The 20,452-nt window shown below is 39.0% G+C and overlaps 1 protein-coding gene across 1 annotated transcript; it reads right to left on the bottom strand.

The window, feature by feature from the left end:
• Positions 1-16,433: 16,433 nt before the first annotated feature.
• On the bottom strand, positions 16,434-17,467 carry LOC104445231. The gene is made up of 2 exons (XM_010059054.3): positions 17,169-17,467; positions 16,434-17,085 (listed from the first exon to the last, which is right to left on the bottom strand). Exons 1-2 carry the CDS (start codon positions 17,334-17,336, stop codon positions 16,555-16,557), a joined length of 699 nt encoding a protein of 232 aa, XP_010057356.1. The 5' UTR covers positions 17,337-17,467; the 3' UTR covers positions 16,434-16,554.
• Positions 17,468-20,452: the final 2,985 nt, after the last annotated feature.

Raw genomic sequence — 20,452 nt, 5'->3', positions numbered from 1 at the left:
GTCTTAATTTGATTTTTTTTTCTGTTGACTTGTTTTTTTCCCCCAAAATGCGTCTGAAATGGATGTAACAAATGCCCTCGAAGTAGGGTTTGTTGCAAATTACCCCCGACGCCAAAAGCTCAAGTCCGCAAAGTGGATTTTGCTTATAAATATCCAAAATGAACTTTTGATATCAAATGCCGCTTGAAGAGCAAATCAAGTTGCGGCCCTTACCTGTATTCGGGTGAGGGCTCGATGTCCTCCCTGTGACCAACAAAGATTAAATTAGTAAATCATTAAAAAATTTAGGACTAAATCGATAAAATTAAAAATATTTAAGATTAAATTAGTAAAAAATGTTTATGACTAGATTGACAAAATCAAAAAGTTTAAAATCGAATTGATCGTTGCAAAATGTATCTACAATTTTTTGGACAGTCAACTTGAAATTTAGTCTATTACATGATGTTATCAGTCTCATATACTTTGTCACCACATGAAATACTTTTTTCTATGAGAAGTGGCAGATCTCTTGATTTTTTGGGCATTTGATTATCTAACGCACCACACACGTGGTCAAGGATCAACCACGGGATGATGCTTCCTCGATCTCTCGCCGACTTCCCTGCGCGGTGCGTAGCTACCGCCACACACGTCCAAAAATCATTGTCATTGTCATTGTCGATTAGGTCGGACCACATGCTTTGATGGCTTTTGTCTTTGGTTTCATTTCGTTCCTTTGCCAATACAAGAAAGAGCGGAAGAACTACACACGGGCCTCCTTCACTCCCTAGAAGTCGGGGCGTATGAAATGACCCGGGCGACTTCGGTCATTAGACGACCTCGTGAGACCACGCGCTGATCCCTTTGGCTTCTCAGAAAGTTGTTTACTTTAAGAAAAAAGATTAGACTAGTTTGGGAAACTGTGCATGTGGGAATCTTTACTTTACTGATATTTCTCGGCCCTGCATAAGGACAATGGGGAGTACTTCCAACTTGTCTAAGAATTCAGAACCTTATCATGCTTTTAGACTAAAAAGTTGGAGAAAGATTGAACATATGAAATAAGCCAAGCGTTATTTCACGCCAAAGTGTGAAATATTATTCAAGTTTCAGAAAATTATATTTGAATTTATGTGTCGATATTTGAGTTCCGTGAAAATTTCAGGAAGTTTAGATTTGAAAAAGTCAAAACAGGTGTGTTGCAGGATTGTGATTTGATTAATGGATTTTCGTGTCAATGAATTATAGATTGTGCACGTTATCACGTTACAGAATTCTGTACATCAACAAGCAAGAATAAGATTCTATTTATTTTGTGGAAAATGAATGAATTGAAAAATATTTTTCTAAAGAAGATTGCTTGTATTGTATAAAATAATTAGTTAATAGAAAAGTTTTCATTATTGACAATAATTTATGTTTGAACATTGTCGTCGACGGTGAAAATATTTTTCATTTATTCATTTTTATAAGCTATTTAAGTGATCGTTTACATAATGTATTTTTTCACAATACAAACCGAGTTTTCTAGTGTCAAGACGCCGCAAATTTTCTTCTGTGCTCTCCCATGTGTCTTTCCTTGTTTTTTTTTTCTTCTTTTTCTGGTCCCCTACAATTACAAACACGAGTTCTCACTAGCGGTCCCTTTAAGAGAAAAGTTGATGTAGACTTCGTTGTTATAAAAAATCGATTGGAATTTTTTCAAATCATTGATGCAGGAAATGGTGATCCACAATAATTTTGGACACATAGTTTTGCGAAGGCATGTCACAGGACGAAAGCTGGGTACAGCCACATCACTACATCACTTTTAAAAGCACCATTGAAAAAGATTTGTATAATATACACACACGCTAGGTGGCACAATCTTAAACCAATTTACATATTTAATTTCCTCAATAATCAACTTTCATGATTGAGATGGTCGAAAAAGAATTTCACAATTAGCCTAAAATTACCTTCTTTTTTTTTTGTCAAATAAAATTTGCCTATTTGATGTTATAGGTGTAAATGGTTTGGTTTGGTTCGGTTTGGTTTTTATTTTTATTTTTTTAAAGGAACCAAATTGAACCAATAAGGAAGTTTATTGAACCGAACCGAAATTTGATTTGAACTGAAATCCCGGTTCGGTTGGCTTGGTTTTTACTTTTGTTTGTTTTTCTCCCTACATGCATTCCTTTCAATAAATTTCTTATTTTTTTAAAAAAATCAATTTTTAAAATTAGTTTTATTCTTTTTCTTTCTTTTTCTTCTTCTTCTTCTTCATTGTTCAGTCATTGGACATGGTGGCGGTTGGCGACTTGCCAAAGGCAAGTTGGAACCTTGCCACAAGCTGGTGAGGCTCAAGCTCACTAGATTTAGATGAGGTCAAGCCTTGCTGGCATGTGGTGAGGCCGAGCTCGCTCGACTCCAATGAGCTCGAGCCCACTAGATTTGGCGAGTTAGGTGAGGCTCGAGCCTGCAGAGGTCACCAAAGCCTTGCCCACGTTTGGTGACATTTGGCAAAGCTCAAGCCCTGCCGAAGTGGTTGGATCCGGCAAGGCTCGAGCTTGCTAGTGTCGAGCGAGCTCGGCCTCACCGACCTATGGCGAGGCTCCAACTTGCCTTCTGGCTGGTGATCGGCCAATGAAGAAGAAGAAGAAGAAAAAGAAAGAAAAGGAAAGAGAAAAAAAATTAAAAAAATGATTTTTTAAAAAATATAATGACAATTTTTAAAGATTTTATAGGTGATAAAAACCGAATTGGTTAAAAAATTTCTGTTTTTAACAAAAGCATAATTGAACCAAAAAAACCAAACTTTTCGATTCAGTTCGGTTTGGTTTTTGGTTTGATTTTTGACATTTCTATTTGATATGGCACCAAACATGCTAATTTCCATAATCCCACATCAATTGCAAAGAACTAGATAGTTGATTCTCTCGTTAGGACAATTTTGAGCACAAGCTTTTCATGTGAATAAAGTCACATAATTTATTTTTGCAGTTGAAACTATCGCAAAAAGACCGTATCAAATAGTATTAAAAAAGAAGTTAAGAATTTGAATACATGAAAAAGAAATAATACCTGAAGATTTAATCCACGTCTAAATGAATGAAGTGAAAAATTGTGGCGAATCTGGAAAATTAAAACGTCAATTCGATTTGTGACAGTTGACATTCAAGAGTCACTTTTTTTTTTTTTTTGGGGGTCTGAACATTCATGAGTCACTTTGCGTAGCTATGTTCCGTTACTTTTTTAAATCCATGGAGCTTCATTTAACAACCTCCGATTTCTTTTCACCCACGTTCTGTCTCCCTCATTTTCAATCAATCACACTAGAGAAACTGGGGCCCAGCCTATTCCCGTCCTCATCAGGCGGCCGAGATGGTCTAGGTGTAAATAGGACGTGAAACCCTACGAAAATTGATGGGAATTGACTGAGGCCGACCGTCTGGGGCCCATCGATTTGGCTATGTGAAGGTGCGAGGTTCACACAAGGAAGTCGACCACCGCTGCCTGAATCAGGATCAATTGTCGAAGCTTCCTTAATCTCAGCGTGCATATTATACCTAGAGACGTTTGAATTCAAAGTGAATCAATTTCTTATCTGAAATCTGAAACTGGATCAATAGAGTTGGGTAGTGTTTGTTTGTGTTCTTATTTTTTGTTCATGGATAGAATTTTTGTTTTTTTTTTAAATTTCGGAAAAAAAAAAAAAAGAACAGAAATGCGTTTGTTTGCGTTTTTGTTCCAAAAATCTATTTTTTTGTTTTCGGAAACAAATTTGGAACAGAAATAAGAAACAAAAAAAAACTTGTTTATTGTTTTTAGAACAATTTAGAGAAACAAATTTTCTCTCTTTTTCTTTTTTTTTTTTTTTCTTTGGTTGATTGCCGGCCTTGGCCATGATCGGTGACCGGCGACCTTGTCGGAGCATCACCAGCCCCGGTGAGGCCGAGCTTGCCCAACCACCAGCGAGGCTTGGCCTCGCCGAGCCACCGCCAGGAGACCGGTGGTTGGGCGAGCCTCGCCATGGTTGGGCGAGGCTGCCGACCCTCATCGGCCAATCACGGCTATGGCCGAGGCTAGCGACCGGCCAAAAGAAAAAGAAAAAAAAAAAGAAAGAAAAAAGGAAAAAAATAGAAATATTAAAAAATTAAAAGAAACAAAAAAAGAACACATATTTACCAAACGTGTTTTGTTTTTTGTTTTTAATTCCCGGAACAAGTTTACCAAACACGTTTTTCCGGTTAAAAATTGTTCCCCGAAACAAAAATAGTTTTTTCTATTTATGTTCCCTGGAACAATTTTTGAACAAAAATACAAACAAATGCACCTTTGGTTTTTAGTTCGTGAAACTAAGAAATGGCTCACTTGCTCCTGAAATTGATAGTGATTTATTTATGTATTTTTTTTTTTTTGGCTATTTCTTGCAAGATTGCAAATGTGCCTCTTCCCACATCAATGAACATGTGCACTCTCAACCATATGTCACTAATCCCTTTATATGGAAACATAGAAGAAGCACCAAGTCATGCTTGGCCATTGTCGGAGCATCGATTGCCAAAAATGAAAAATTCCCTATAGTACACATCCCAATTTAATAGTTCAAAAGGCATTGAAATAGATAACCTAACCAAGAATCATAAAGTAGGATGAAGAATGTTATTTACAAGAGAGGGAGCAATTTACGGTGAGTCTGATGAGAGGTGAGAGCGAGAGAGCAACAATTAGGCGGCGAGAATGAGAGGAGGAGGGTACTGGCAGGAGAGTCCGCGAGCTGAGAGAGGCAAGCTAAGAGAGGGAGGCAAGAGTTAAGACTCGAGATGACGTTGAGTGGAAGGGAGGCGAGAGGGACCGAAGGAGGCGTGACAGCGTAAAACTGAGAAGTGAGAGGCATGGGACTAAGCGAGAGCTGAGAGGGGTTGAGAATGGGAAATTAGGGTTTTGACTTGAAGCGAATGTGAAATTACACATACCACCCTAATCATCTTTTTAAGAAATGTTTTGTAATAGTAAAAGTTATATAAAGAAATTATTGTTCGATTTTGGAGGTCCAAGTGATTCCGGTCCACACCTAAAACTGGAACTGGATTGAATGTCATTGATGACAAATTTTAGGAATTGAGAATGACCCAAAACTGATCAGTTTGGTTTAATTCTAGTGCTTGCCCCTAATTGCACTAGCTATGAGAACAATTTTATTTGATTTTCAGAAAATTATGAAGAAAATTATATTTTAACTTACGTCTTAACATTTTGAGTACTATGAAAGTTTCAAGAATTGCAGACTTCAAAAAGTCAAAATGGGCGTGTTGCAAGATTTTGATTAGAAGTCAGTATAATTGTCTCTCCTACAAGAAAAGTACTAGAAGAACCTTCTAAATGACGTAGACTTTCCTATTTAGGGGCGTGTGTAGGGTTTTTTTTTTTTTTTTTGGGGGGGGGGGTGTTATTCGAAAGCTAGCTCATTAATAAAAATAATGAAAAAAGATTTTCCAAACAATGTGAGGCAAAAAATTGTAGGGAACTTCTACTTTCCAAATACCATTTCATACACCAAATAATACTCTACACGGTCGAACTCAATCAACTGGTCAAGGATTAGTTCAAGGTCGACTTTGAGTACTTAGCAAGTGAAAGCCCCAACACTTGAGTGACCTTCTCCTCATTTGAAACACATGCTCGACAGCTATTTTATGCGTATGAAACTATTCAATAGGAGACAAGGTTATACAGAGATACGATCATGAGTAATAAATTGAATTGGGTGTCAGTATAACGACTAGCAAATGAAATTTTTATTGTGAATTAATGAGAAATAAGAAGCGTCATGGCGGTCAAGATCGTGGCCGACTTCATCAGAGACCATGGCGATAGCCTCAGCCCTCAGGGAGAGGGGGGATGAAGCCCATGACAAGGGTGGCGGATTTCTATAAGGACGAGCCCCTGAAGACGACGACGGTTCAGATGGAGAAGGCATTAGCAGGAGGAGGAGGAGGAGGAGGAGGAGGAGAAGAGATTGAGAGATGTTGGAGTTTTAGGATTTTCTTAAAGATGGGTAAAGAGAGCGATGGGGGCAATAAGGGAAAGAAAATGCAGTTCCATAAATAAGTAGACAAGGATGATGAATGGGAGATGGACGTTCAAGTCCATTCCTCAACGTGGAAAGTGTAGGTGTTCATAAGTGAAGATGCTAATTGATGTATATGCACAAAAATAAGAATAGTAATTAAATGCTTCCATTTGACTAACATAAATTAAACATGTTATGGTATAGACATTCAAAAATTTGATGGAGCAATTCCATGTAGGCATTTTCTTGAAAACTTTTAGGTGCTTACAAGGCATATTTAATCTCTATCGCATGCGTGTAGGTCTTGCTTCATGAACATCTCTTACTATAGTTTGATTTAGATGCATTGGACAATGATACATAGAACTTTAATTTGTGTTCAACCTCCAAATCCATGAAGGTGTCGATCCTCCATACCAGAGGTAGTGGCCCCTCCATGGCTATGAGACTCGATGGTGAGATCAAGATATCAATGGCGATGGAGCTACTGAGATCAATGGTGGCATGATATACATACATACATACATACATACATACATACATATGTGTCGATATATATGTATGTATTGGTATTAAGGTTTTGCTTGGGATCTAAATTAAGTACGGTGAGGAGCTTTGTTAGATGAATATGTGTCGCAATCCTATGATGGAGATAATACATATGACAAAGTCAAATAATACACAGACCCTTTAATTTAAAAGCAGGCCTAATGGGCCCACCTGAGACATGGGATAGACAAATAGACAGCCCCTCGCGAGGCCTTTAAGTATTCCAATATGAGGTATGATCGAGGCATGTTTCTATTCTCTCTGACGACTACTGAGTATGTCTTACATCCTCTCTGGTCTTCCCTTATAAATACCTACCGAGTTAATTGAAAAAAGCGTACCAAAGGGTCCCCAAAGGCAAAAGGCTCGGAGACTTGTTTGTTTGTGGTCATAAAACGTCAAATGGAAATAAATCAATTTAATCCATTAATTTCCTCGCAATGTAAATCTCATGACTCGATCTACCTTTGATTTCATATTTAATCAAATCTAGAAATGCTCATATCCAAATTGAGGTTAAATAGTGCAGCAAGCGAATGTGCGATCAAGTGAGGGGCAAGAGAGAGAGAGTTATAGAGATAAGTTGTGTTTAAGTAAGTTGTGAATTAATTTAATATCCATACTATTTTAAATTTTACTATTCTAAATCAATTTAGGGTTCTTTTATTGAACATAAGTAACTCGTAAAACTATTGAGCTCATAAAATATAACACATTTTAATTTGTTTAATGTCCGTGCTCTCCTATGTATCTTTCCTTGTTTCATTTTCTTCTTTCTGGTCCCGTACAAACACGTGTTCTCACTAGCGGTCACTTTAAGAGAACAGTTTTTGATGTAGAGTGTAGACTTCGTTTTTAACAACTTGCAACTTCCACGGCCCCATATAATATGGATTTCGGATCATGCATTTTGGGGGCCATTTCTTTTTTCTTTTTCTTTTTACAAAAATTATGAATATTTTTACATTTGAGATGCAGATTCGTCAAATGGCTGCAATGAAATAGGTCAGTAGGTTGGGCCTAGCGGACCTTCTTCTAGCGATTTACATGTAAAGACTAAACAGATCCAATGTGTTTTGAGTGGAGGAAGTTTCCTCCAATCATATCTCTGATTAATTCATTATAAATACATGCATATTTATAATCATCCGATCAAAAGACTGATTGGATTTTTTTCTTGAATCATTGATGCAAGAAAAGGTGATCTACAATAATTTTGAATGCATAGTTTTGCGTAGGAATGTCTCAAGATGAAATTTGGCTATAGCCAAACCTCCACATCACTTTAGAAACATCACTGAAAAGATTTATATCATATATGTGTGTGTCAAGTTGTGCAATCTTAGATCATTTTACATATCTAAATTCCTTGTTACTGTTACTCATCCTTCATGATTGAGATGATTGAAAGAGAATTTCACCATTGTGCTAAAATTGTCTATTTGACATGGCACATATCATGATGATTTCCATAATCAAACATCAATCACAAAGAGCTAAACAATTGATTTTCTTATTAAGACATTTTTCTTACAGCAAGAGCACAAGCTTTTAACATGTATAAAGCCACATCACCTATTTTCACAGTTGAAACTACTGCGAAAAGACTATATCAAGCAGTCTCGAAAAAATGTAAAAAGAATTCGAATACATGAAAAAGAAATAATACCTGAAGACTTAATCTATTTCTAAACAAATGAAGTCAAAAAATTGTTGTGAATGTGGAAAAACAAAAGTCAGATTCGATTTGTGAAATGTTGACATTCAGGAGTCACTTTTTGTAACTATGTTCTCTTTCTTTCTAAAATTCCATGGAACTTCATCGAACAACCTCTGATTTCTCGTTAGCCGTGTTCTGTCCCCCTTATTGGGCCCATCAAGTGGGCGGAGATAGTCTTGAGTGTCCATGGGATGTGAAACCCTAGAAAACATCGATGGGAATTGACCGAGGCTGACCGTGTTGGGCCCACCGATTTGGACGTTTTCATGAAAGTGCGATGTTCACACGAGGAAAGTCAATCCCCGACCCCTAAAGATGCTGAATCTTTGCCGGCCAATTCTTGAAGCTTCCTTCGTCTCAGCATTTGCACATTGTACCAACCATGAGAACAACACGCATTTGGAAGAGACCTACATGCATTATTGGGGGTATGTTTCCAATTTTGACGAAGGTGTCGCGTGAGAATTGAAGGTTGGAGATGGAGATGATGACTGACCAGGGGACATGAAAAGATGGCCCGCCTAGCGCTTGGACAAAACAGGCGACTAGACGGCCACCCTGACCGAGGAGCTCTTCTAAAACCAAAAGCGCTTTTCTATGCTGTGGACGAGTATTCGGGCCTGTTTTCGCCGGACACACTCGTCCGATGCAAGCTCAATCCGGGCAAGCTTTAACCTTATCTTAGACAGATTATGGGAAAAGTACAAAAATATAATTAAATCCCGCACTTATAGTATTGATACCAATTTAGTTTTAAACATTTTAAATTGAACCAATTTAATTTTAAACATTTTTACATTGGTATAAATTTAGTCTATTCAGTCTATTTTAGCCGGATATTACTAACGTGGATATTTGGTATATTACGTTGTACGACTAGCGTTGACATTGACATTTTCAATAATATTTTTATAGTTGATGATTTTTTTTTTTAAATTACCTTTGCCTCCCCTTTTGCTAGTGGCCGACAAGGGCTGGCCTCGCTAGAGTGAGGATCGCCCTTGCCGCCACAAGCGAGGGCGACCACTAGTGAAGACGGGAATTGTTTGGGTGAGCATGGCCTCACCGGGTGTTGCTTGAGCGGGATTGGCCTCGCTGACCAATCAAATTGCCAGACTCCGTCTATTCATATTATCAAATTCATAGAACGAATTGACACTAGAGTTCCGCAGTCAAGCAGCACAAGAACTCAAAATCGTGAAGCGTCGGAGCTTCAATGACCCAAATCTGATCGAAACCCAAACAAAGAAATAGAATGGAAAAAGAAGGGTTGAAGCCTTGAAGGGGTAAGAAGAAAAAAGGGAGTGATTGTTGTCTTTTGAACCCTGCAAAATGCGTACGGCGAACAAGACACGTCAAAAGAGCTCTCTTTACCCAAGTCATCGACTAAAGAAAAGAGAAACCTCTCTCTTTCTCTCTCTCGGTTTGATTAAACCAAGATGATGGCTGGCCTCACCGGCGCACATCCTCACCCAGGGGAGGCTTGGTGAGGGTGAACCTCATTAAGCATGGCCATACTGGCCATTTATGGAAAGAGGAGTAAAAATAACAAATAAAAAAAATTGAAAATTATTAAAATGTTTTAAAAAATGTTACATTAATAAATAAATGCTATGTAAAAGGATGGTTTTAGAAAATGTCCATTAATAGTGAATCAACGATATCTAGCTAAAATTTGCTAGATAGATTGATTTGTTACCAATGTGGAAAGAGGTCGGTTCAATCGAAATATTTAAGACTACATTGTTACCAATGCAATATATAAAAATAATTTTATGATACAAGATAGCATGTTGATAGTGTTTCTTGGGTTTCTCTTTAAAAGTCATGTGAGGAAAAACAATTGAGGAGTTGACTGGAACACCGGGTAGTGATCCATTAGTTGCAGTATGGGCTTGGGTTTGATACTTTTTGCTTGTAAGGTCTATTGCTTACATTGGTTCATTTATGTCACTCTCTCTTGGAGTAGATGTGGATACTTGGACCGAACCACATAAATCTTGATATGTTGTTTCTCTGATTTTTTGCTTAATTATGCGTTAATCTTGCTATTGCGAATGATTGTACAATCCTCTTTCCGCAGCAAACTGGTATTGGAACTATTCTCATCAATATGGGGCTTTTGTCCTAGGTTGACTAATCGGAGAAATTCAAGTGCAATTGAGTTGAGTGTTTGAGTTAAGGTTTGATTCAAGACCAAAATTAGGGCCTTTTGTGATAACTTCCGTAATTGTTTCTGGAATTTCTATGGTGATGGCTCCCGCGAAGGCTGAGATAGAATTTCCGTTCTATCGCCCAGAAGTGAAATCTGCAAAACTTGTTTCTTAGATCTCCAACTAGTTGCACCGCCTCTAAATGCCAAAAAACCATCCCTCATTTGGACTTCTATCGGTTGCTTTTGAATGGAGCCGAGAACTGAGCCCAGAATGGGCAGAAGATGGAAATGGGAGAAGATGATAAAGCGAGATTGATGATGCCTAAGTGGATTGGCGCATCCCTTGAGATCCTTGGCGTGTTCCATTGAAGTATCAAATCAAAAAGTAAAAATCGCAAGGTTGTGCAGTGCAGTGCAGAATCTTTTATAAATCAGCATGAAAATAACACATCAAACAGGGTATATCATCATTTGGAGATCTTTTACGGTTTGTTTTTATTCAATTTCCGTACATCATATTGTTATCTTTTATTTTTATTTTCCACCATAATTATATATGGTGATATATCTATTTATACTATACAATATATCAATGAAAATGCAATGCTTCATTGACTTATTTCTCTATTTTCTTTATGCTATTAGAGCAAAATGGTGCTGTTGAGAGGAAACATTGACACTTTGAACTCGGGCATGTTACACTATTTGAGGCATCTATGCCGCTCAACTTTTGGTGGAAGCATTTACAACAACAAATTATTTGATAAATCAGCTTCCTTCAACTGCTTTGGGCAACCGAAGTCCATACTCGGTCTCATTCAAAAGGAGCCTGATTACTTACTATTTTGAGTGTTTGGCTCTCATTGTTATCCATATTTACACAACTACGCAATGAAAAATTTGACAAGTGCTCTTTGCTATGCGTATTTGTGGGATATAGTGAGAAGCACAAAGGATATTGTTGTCTTCATAAATCTACCAGCTGTGCTTATGTATCTTGACACGTTTGTTATGAGCATTATTTTCCTTTTGCCTCTTCTTCTCAAATTTCTGTTGTGACTGAGGGAGAGCTATTGCAATGGAACTCAACTTTAAGTCCATCACAAATAAAAGCTTTTGATAATCATTGGACTAGGTCCCATCCTAGTCCAAAAGTTGGTCAAAATGTTGGTTCACCAACGGATCTTGAATCTGCAAGCGAATGTGCATGTCTAATTGGTAAAATAGAACCAGATTCAAATTTGTCATTTGCTACTTTCTCTAATCATATGCGACAACCAATGGATAATGATTCTTTACTTCAATCTCCATCTGAAGCTTCCGCATCCTTAGCTTATCCCACGCTTACACATTCAAAAGCTGGGATCTCGAAGGCAAACCCCAAGTGTGCCAAATATAGCAATATCATCTTATTCCTTTCAAGCCACGCATTGTCCATTTAGCATTAAAACACCTCGGTTGGACAACCACTATGCTTGAGGAGTTGGATGCTTTTGCAATCAATAAAACATGGGAACTTGTTCCTCGTCGTCCCTCGATGAGTGTGGTTGGATGTAAATGGGTGTACAAGACAAAGCTACATGCAAATGGTTTGCTTGATCAATTGAAAGTCTAGCTTGTTGCAAAAGGCTTTCGTCAAGAGGAGGGCATTGACTTCCTAGAAAGTTTTAGTCCAGTAGATAAACAAGCCACAATTCACATTGTCCTATCTGTTACTACTGTTCAAAATTGGGAAATTCACCAATTAGATGTTAAGAACATCTTACTACATGGTGATCTCAATTTTCCGTCTATATGGAACAACAATGGGGCTTTCGTGATTTCTCTTATCTTGACCACATCTGTTTACTCAAGCATGCGCTATATGGCATCAAACAAGCTCCTAGGGCATGGTTTGACAAGTTTAGGATTTTTTTTTAGAATATGGATTCTTTTGCAACATTACTAATCTATCACTATTTGTCAATCGTCACCGTGGTCATACTATTATTCTATTGCTCATAGTCCTTATTAGTGATTCCTTGAAATTACTAAGCCATCTTGGGCAAGCACTTGGTCGAGTATTTTCTATGAAAGACCTTGGTGCTGTTCATTATTTCTTGGGCATAAAAGTCAATTGCTTCTCCGATGGGCTCTTTCTTTCCCAACAAAAATATGCATTAGATCTTTAGAGATGAGCATCAATGATGGAATGTAAGCCAATTGCTATTCCAATAGCTACCAAGCAACCATCCCTCAAACACGATGATAAGCCTTGCGTTGATCCTTCCCATTTTCGAAGCATTGTAGGCGCTCTTCAATACCTTACCCTCTCTTGTTCGGATTTTCTCACTTGTAGTCAATATAGTTTGCCAACATATGGATACCCCTAACTATTGCTCACTATTATATTTTAAAACATAGCTCGCAATACTTTACACCTTGGGCTTTGCAATTTGTTTTGTAGTTCTCTCCATTTGTTTGGCTTTGGTGATGCAAATTGGGTTGGCACAAACTCACCTGATGTTCTACCACTGGCTATTGTACTTTTCTTGGCTCAAATTGTATTTCATGATATGCCAAGAAACAAGCCATTGTGGCCTCCTCCATAGCTGAAGCTAAATACTAACTCTTGCTATAGTAGTTGAAGAACTTGCTTGGATCTCATACAAACTACGTCCCATTGGGATCTACCAATGTTAACCTTCATTGCTTTTCTCGACAACGTGTCAGCAATGCATTTCACAGCTAATCCATTTTTTTTATGCTCAAACAAAGCACATCAAGATCGATTATCATTTTGTTTGAGAAAAATTTGCATTTGCTTCTATTGTAACTCTTTATGTGCCGTCTTTATCACAAGTTGTTAATATTTTCACCAAACCATTGACTCAATATAGGTTTGCTATTTTACGAATCAAACTCAGTCTCTAGTCCTCCCCATTGGAGAGTATTGAAGTATCAAATCATAAAGTAAATACAATGGTTACAACGTAGAATCTCTTACAAATTAGTATGAAGATAAGACACGAGAAAAGTGCCAAAAAGTCCTAAACCTTTTGTTTTTGTGTTGATTTAGTTTTAAACCTTTTTTTGGTGTCGATTTAGTTCTAAACATTTTTATGTTGTGTCAATTCAGTCATTTCCGGCCAATTTTGGTCGGATTTTGCTGACTAGACACCGGCTAATGACATGGTATGATCGACGCGACGTGGACAACTTTTAACAATATTTTAATATTTTTGAATTTTTGAATTTTTGAATTTTATTTTTATTTTTACTTTTTCTTTTATTTCTTCCTCCAGCCAGTCGTCGGACCTTGGCGACGGCCGGCAAGGTCGAGGTCAACCTCGTCGACCACCTCGACAATGGCCACGAGAGCAGCCTCGCGTTGGGCGGCAATGCTTGACCTCGCTAGATTCGGCGAGGGTGAGCCTCGCCCACCCGGTGCGAAGCCGCCCTCAAGGCCCGGGCGGTGAGCTCGGCCTTGCCGGATCTCGGCAAGGGCTGAGCCTTGCCCATGGCCGGCGAGGACGAGCCCGCCGCTGGCGCGAGGAGGCGGCCTCCACTGGCCTCGCGCCGGGCCACCGGAAGCCTCCGACCAGACGACGAGCTCCATGTGCCATTGAAGATCTCTCTCTCTCTCTCTCTCTCTCTCTGGCATGATTGTCAAGATTCCCTCTCGCTTCGCGATCCTCTCGTTCTCCGCGTCCCTCGCGTCTTCGCCAGAGACAGCCTCCTTGCGCTGAGCTGGTAGGGCTCGCCCTCGTTGCCCAAGCCTCGAGGGCGGCCTCGCGTCAGCGGGCGAGGCTCGTCCTCACCAAATTTGGCGAGGTCGAGCCTCGTCGGCCATGGGCAAGCCTCGCCGCCCAAAGACGAGGCCGCCTCGCAACCACCGGTGAGGTGGCGCGCGAGGTCAACCTCGACCTCACCGACCGTCGCCTTACGGTCCGAGGTCATCGGTGACCGACCGTAGGATTAAAAAAAAAAAAAAAAAAAAATAAAAATAAAAAATAATAAAAATAATAAGAAAAAAATTCAAAAAATTAAAATATTATTAAAAGTTATTCACGTCAGCTCGCCGACATCTAGTCAACAAAATTAGGTTAAAATTGGTCTGTACGATTGAATTAAAGCAACCTAAAAAAGGATTGAATTGGTACAACCTAAAAATGTTTAGGACTAAATCGACATCAAAAAAAAATGTTTATGGCTAAATCGGCAAAGTGATAAAAGGTTTAGGATTTTTTTTTTTTGGCACTTTTTCCGATAAGACACTAACTAAAGTATCCACGAGTTGATCGTTTGGAGACCTTTTATGATTTTTTATTTTTTTTTTTTTTTTTTCAATTTCCAAGTACATCATATCATTATATTTTATCTTTATTTTTATCATAATTATAAATGGTGATATACCTATTTATATAATACAATATACGAATAGAAAGGTAACGCTTCATCGATTCTATTCTCTAATTTTTTTGTTTTAATGTTCCGCCTCAGGAAACGTGCTTCGCTGCCGTCACCAGCTTTTTAAGGCCCGCCGTCAATCCTGGACCGATGCGACCATGACTCCGTAATTACGTGACATCATAAAAAACCCAACAAAAATTAGTCCATTGTCCCCTGATGTCCGATATCTCGGCGATAGTGGAATTGATGTTTTTAAGGGATCCACCATCGTACAGGTAAACCCATTATGCCATGCTTAATTAAATACATTAAGATTCCCCCAACTGTTTTAGGTGCATTTTGCCCAATCCTGGAAATCGGTTTAATCTTTCCCTCAGCCCAAATCATTCTTTCCCTCATGCCTCAAGTTCATGTAAGCCTTCCGCCGAGTCCACGATGGATTGTAGGGAAATTATAAAAAAAAAAAAAAAAAAAAAGAGAAAATTCTAAACTTATTATAATTGTATCATTTTAGTCTTATACTTTTTTTCTCTAATTGAGTTTTAAACCTTTTAAATTTGTGCTAATCTAGTCAACCCGGCTAATTTTAGCTAGAAATTGTTAATATAGACGTCGACAGTCCTAGGTGGCGAGACCAGCATTAATGTAGAAATTTTTTTAATACTTTTTCAAATTATTTATTTATTTATTTTTCATTGTTTTCCTTTTCTTAGTCTTTCCCTTATTTTCCTTCCCTTCTTTCTTCCTCTTGTGCCAGTCAAGCCTCGCCCTTCCAAAAGTGCGTGAATCCATCTTTTCCGATTATTGATGAGCTGAGATGAAGATGACGAATAGACATGGTGAGTAGACGTCCGAGGAACTAAAGATGACTAAATCGAAGGACATTGTTTTGCTGATGACTTCTTTCGTGCGTTCAGACTTTTGGCTGGGGGGTGTTGCTGAGAACCAAGGTCAAGCGAAACTGTTCGAACATGGGCCTGAGCGGACTCCGAATGGCCGCGAGAGATAATCCTCTAAAACCCAGAAAACTCTCTTGCGTTTTGCTTTTTATTTTTTATTTCCCTTGCTTAAACACCCATCTTAGACGGATCTCCCCTCTCCCTCACCGTCTCTGGGTGAGATTTGCCCTCGCTAGGTGGCTGTTGAGGGTCGCCTCACCAGTGGTTGGCGGGGGCGAGCTTTGCCAGAGGCCAGCAAGGTCAACCTTGCGGGCCCTTGCCTCTAGCAATTGCCGAGATCTGGCGCTTGCTAGAGGAAAAGTAAGGGAAGAGAAAGAGAAAAAAAAAAAGGAAAAAAAGTTTAAATAATAAATAAAAAATTTGAAAAAATATTAGAATATTTTTAAAGATTATTTATGTTAACACCTGTAGGATGCCCGATGTTCATGTCAACGATTCCATGCCAAAACTAGTTGGATAGACTGAATTAGCACAAATATAAATGATTTAGAATTTAATTGGTAAAAAATTTATAATTAAATTGATACAATTGTAATACGTTTAGGATTTTTTTGGGTGATTTTCTTATGGATTCGTATGATTACAATGGATTGAGTGTTGGCAAGAGATTTTCCATCTCAATTTGACATGTACCGACTTTTTCAACAAATATTCAAATGAATACAATGTATTTCATATACCTAATTAAAAATCTGAAAATTGATTTCTTGCATCGATTTTGACTCCACCCAAGTTGTTGCTCTTACACTCTACTCTCAATCTGAGTTTTCTTTCCAAGCGGACGTCTCTTTATAGGAATTGAATACTTGTCGTGGTGATGCAGAATCATCACTAGAACCACCGACGTGATGAACATCGGGACGGGCCCGAAAAACCAGAGCAGCAAGCTCAGGGCGAAGTAGAGCGACCGGTGCCCGAGCGACCAGAACTCGCCCCCTCGTATGACCACCACCTTGACATCCTCGGGGTCGACGAGGGATCCCGGAGTGGTGATCAGGTAGCTCGCGTGGACGTGGTGCCTTGCCGACTGGAGGAAGCAAGCGAAGGACACGAGGAAGCAGAGGAGGAGGCAGAGGTGCTTGACCGCTGCCGTGGACGGCTTCGAGTCGCCGAAGAGGAGGACGGCGTTGAAGATGTTTGAGGAGGAGGGCGAGTTGGCAATCCACGCGCCGAGAAGGGAGCAGAGGGTCAGGCACACCGAGGCGAAGAAGGTCGCGGCTGACACGTTCGATGTGACGACGCTCACCCCGACCGATTGTACGTCCACATTTCCCTGTCCACACAAATTAACAAGAACTACAATGAAAAAGTACCATAAAACCTAGAACTTCTTGAAAGTAAAGCTGCATATATTACCTGCAAAATCGCCTCAACCCAAGCCCTTTTATCGTCGTTTTCGATGCCCATCACTGTCGTTTTGGGGAAGTGAAGGTATCTGTATAGGAAGAAGAGATTGTAAGCGAACATGAGGAGCAACCCAATCGGCACAAGAACCAGATCGAGGTCTTCCTGAGGAAAAGCCATCGATCCCTCTTCGTCTCTCTTCTAAAAAAAGTTGACCCTCATGGAGGAATTCGGGGGTTTTAATGGAGGAGGAGGAAGAGGCAACTTCTTATCCGATCCCCATGTGAGTTTTCGCTTGGAGATCAAGCTTCATAATGCGTATACAATTGAGCTTGTTTCTTAGAAAAGATATTGACTTGAAAGAGTTTGCACCCGCAACGGATGAAGTCAGATGTGAAGTTCAAGTAATTGGTTGAAATTGAAAGAATGCGTGGACCTTACATTACATCACGTGTTGGAAACATCTTGCAGCAATATATATATATATATATATATATTTGGGTTTACTTAGATGGATTAAGTAAATTTGTTTTTGCTGGCATTGCTGCATTTTAATTGTTGTTATAGAGGTTTAGTATTGAGTTAGATGTTTGGTGAGTGTCACGTGAACCAACAAACTTAATGGGTCATAAGGACTTGAATTGTGCCTATAGGTGTTAGCGGGGAGCAATTGAGGCAAGCCAACTTTTCACCAGCAATGATGCTATCAAATATGTAAGAGGAACTCGAGACTCGACACGGAAACTTTTATTTAGCAAAAAATATCGAAAACCATTGTCTTCTTTCACTTAGATTTTCATTTTGCATCATCTACTTCCAAAATTCTTATTTTTATATCCTGGAATTTGTTATTAGACTGCAAATTACACCAAATTCACCGAAATTGGCAGTTCTTCCTAAAAAAGTAAGAATACACTGCTTTTTCATGTTCTAGCTCTCAGCAAAAGACTTTAAGAACCTAATTCCAATCTCTCTCTCTCTCTCTCTCTCTCACACACACACACACACACACACACACACACAGGAGAAGCTATGGTCGTCCTAGCCCTATTGGTTGACTATCACCATCGTCGTCGCATTGGGCAACAATTTCATCTCCGGTCCCCTCTCCCTTTCTCTTTTCGTCTTGAAAAGCGGTGGTTCTCCTTGTATTGATCTCGACATAAGGTCGACAATTGTGATTGACCCAAATCCAAGATCGAAGACGATCGTCACCTCAAATCCAAGGTCGAAGAAGTCCAATATACAAGGAATAGGGTACCCTAGCGAATGAAAGAGAGCTGTTTATCTAACCTCTCAAGTTGTGTCTATTTCACTATGTAATACTCGAACATTTTCTTTCTCAATGTCACCCTCCCTTTTCCGTCAGAAAGAGAGTTTGTTTCATTTTGTTCAAGTAATACTTAATGAGTTGCAAAGATGGCCCAGTCTGTAGTGAGTCTACTTTGGTGCTGGGCTTGGGCAGATCAATCTGCGGCCCGGTTCGTTTCTCCCGGACTAAATGTGAATGTCCCAAAGGAGAATTCATCCGAAAGCGACTTTGCTGAAGTGCCATCTTGCTGACCTCCCAAGGTGGTTCTGCTCAATCGGTCTAAACTCAACTCTCGTTTAGTTGCTCTCCTCAATAGCATCGATCGCATATCTAAGGCTAGGGTTTCCTGCTCCAAAGTTCGTGTTTGATGATTCCGCTCCATCAAACACGAACAGTGTCCAAGCGCCTCTGTGATGACGAATCCTCGGTTGTCTCTACACATAACAGAAATTGCTCCGGTGAGTTCAAATGTTGTAGAGCCATGAAAATTAACTTCTGCAGTACCCTGAGATTGAGGTTTTCTCATCGGGATATTCCATGGTGATGTCTTCTCTTCTGAAAGTACAGAACTAGATTCGTGTTGATGAAGGTCTGCCGGAAGGAAAGGCGTTGCGTCGAGTGTTGTCTGTGGATCTGGGCTTAATGAACGAAAGACAGCCGTTCCTCTGCTTCCGTATGTGCCAAAGTACTATGGCAGTGTGCTGATGAAATTCTTTCTCTAGCTATCCCCCAGCAACCTTCTAACGATGCAAAGAGAGAGCATCACTCACTCAAGTCAAAGCAAGATAGCTGCACCACGCCTGTAAAGATGGTTTATTTTGTCAAATATGTATTGGGGAAATCCAAATAGCCTGTTTTACAAACTCGAAGGCGATAGGGTTATAAAAAGGGAAAAGCTTGGGGGCTAGCTCGACAGAAGTTGAGGATCCAAATATACTTAAGGGCACCTCAACAAATCCAGAGAGTCAATTCTGGCGAAGTACCTCAATCTCAAAAATATTATCAAGGTGGTTGATCTAGCGATAGAGATATCACTTGTCTTTCACGAGGTCACAAGTTCAATTCATGTTGTGTGAACCTCTAGATGGCTTGTGCTGCTTAACTACAGCATGCTTTATCCAAAGAGACTTCATGGCTATTAACATCTTAGTGGGGGTGGTGATAATGGGCCCGCCAATTTCAAATCTTTGGATCGCATATGAAATGGAATATCCATGGTCTTAACCAAATATTTTGTTGCAAGTGCGGGATCCTTATGGGAATGCCTAGAGTGGATTGTTAGAGTTGATCACCCTTCTCCACTTTTAATTATAAGCAAAATCACTTCTGAAAGCCTAAACAAAACTAAGGGAAGAAAAGTTCAATTTCTAAAGCTTTGAAAGCAAAATCAATTTCCTGAAGCTTTTGATGCACCCAATCAAATTTAAAATCCGACCCCCTATCAATTAAAGCTGATGCCTACAAGTATATACATAGTTTTTCAAAAAGGATAATTAAAAAGAGGCTATTAATTAATCATTCTACTTCTCATATAATATTGGCACAATTAACATTACCACTGATTATGTAGAAAATTTGAAAAATGCATGAAACCTAGTTCAACGCTCAATCTGCTCTTTACGTAAGGCCATTGGACACGACAACAAATGGTTTTGAGTGATGATACGAATTGGTAAAGGAGAACCTTGGAACACTCATGCGGGTCTTCACCATGAAGCATTAGTGTTATACTTTTTTTTTCTTTTCTTTTTTAAAATTTAGTCCATATTCTAAAATTGAGCTATGAAAATTGTGCAAAGTAAATTTATAACTATGTTAGCATCGTATGTATGATTTTGTGATGTTTTCTGTCTTCACAATATGTTGAGATTTCACGGTCATTATGTCCAATTTATTTATATTGGCTGCTTAATTGATGAATTGAAGCTCTAATATATTTACTTATTTTCTAAAGGACGTTTCTCGACTTTTCAGAATTTATGTA

Source organism: Eucalyptus grandis, chromosome 5 (assembly GCF_016545825.1).
Source record: "Eucalyptus grandis isolate ANBG69807.140 chromosome 5, ASM1654582v1, whole genome shotgun sequence".
Lineage (NCBI taxonomy): Eukaryota > Viridiplantae > Streptophyta > Magnoliopsida > Myrtales > Myrtaceae > Eucalyptus > Eucalyptus grandis.
Note: the sequence above shows the minus strand (reverse complement) of the source record. Positions and strands in the feature narration are given on the sequence as shown.

Coding starts and splice junctions, on each gene's coding strand:
- LOC104445231 (XM_010059054.3), bottom strand. CDS start 17,336: ATGGCTTTTCCTCAGGAAGACCTCGATCTGGTTCTTGTGCCGATTGGG. Junction 17,086..17,168: donor GGGTTGAGGCGATTTTGCAG/GTAATATATGCA, acceptor TTGTGTGGACAG/GGAAATGTGGACGTACAATC.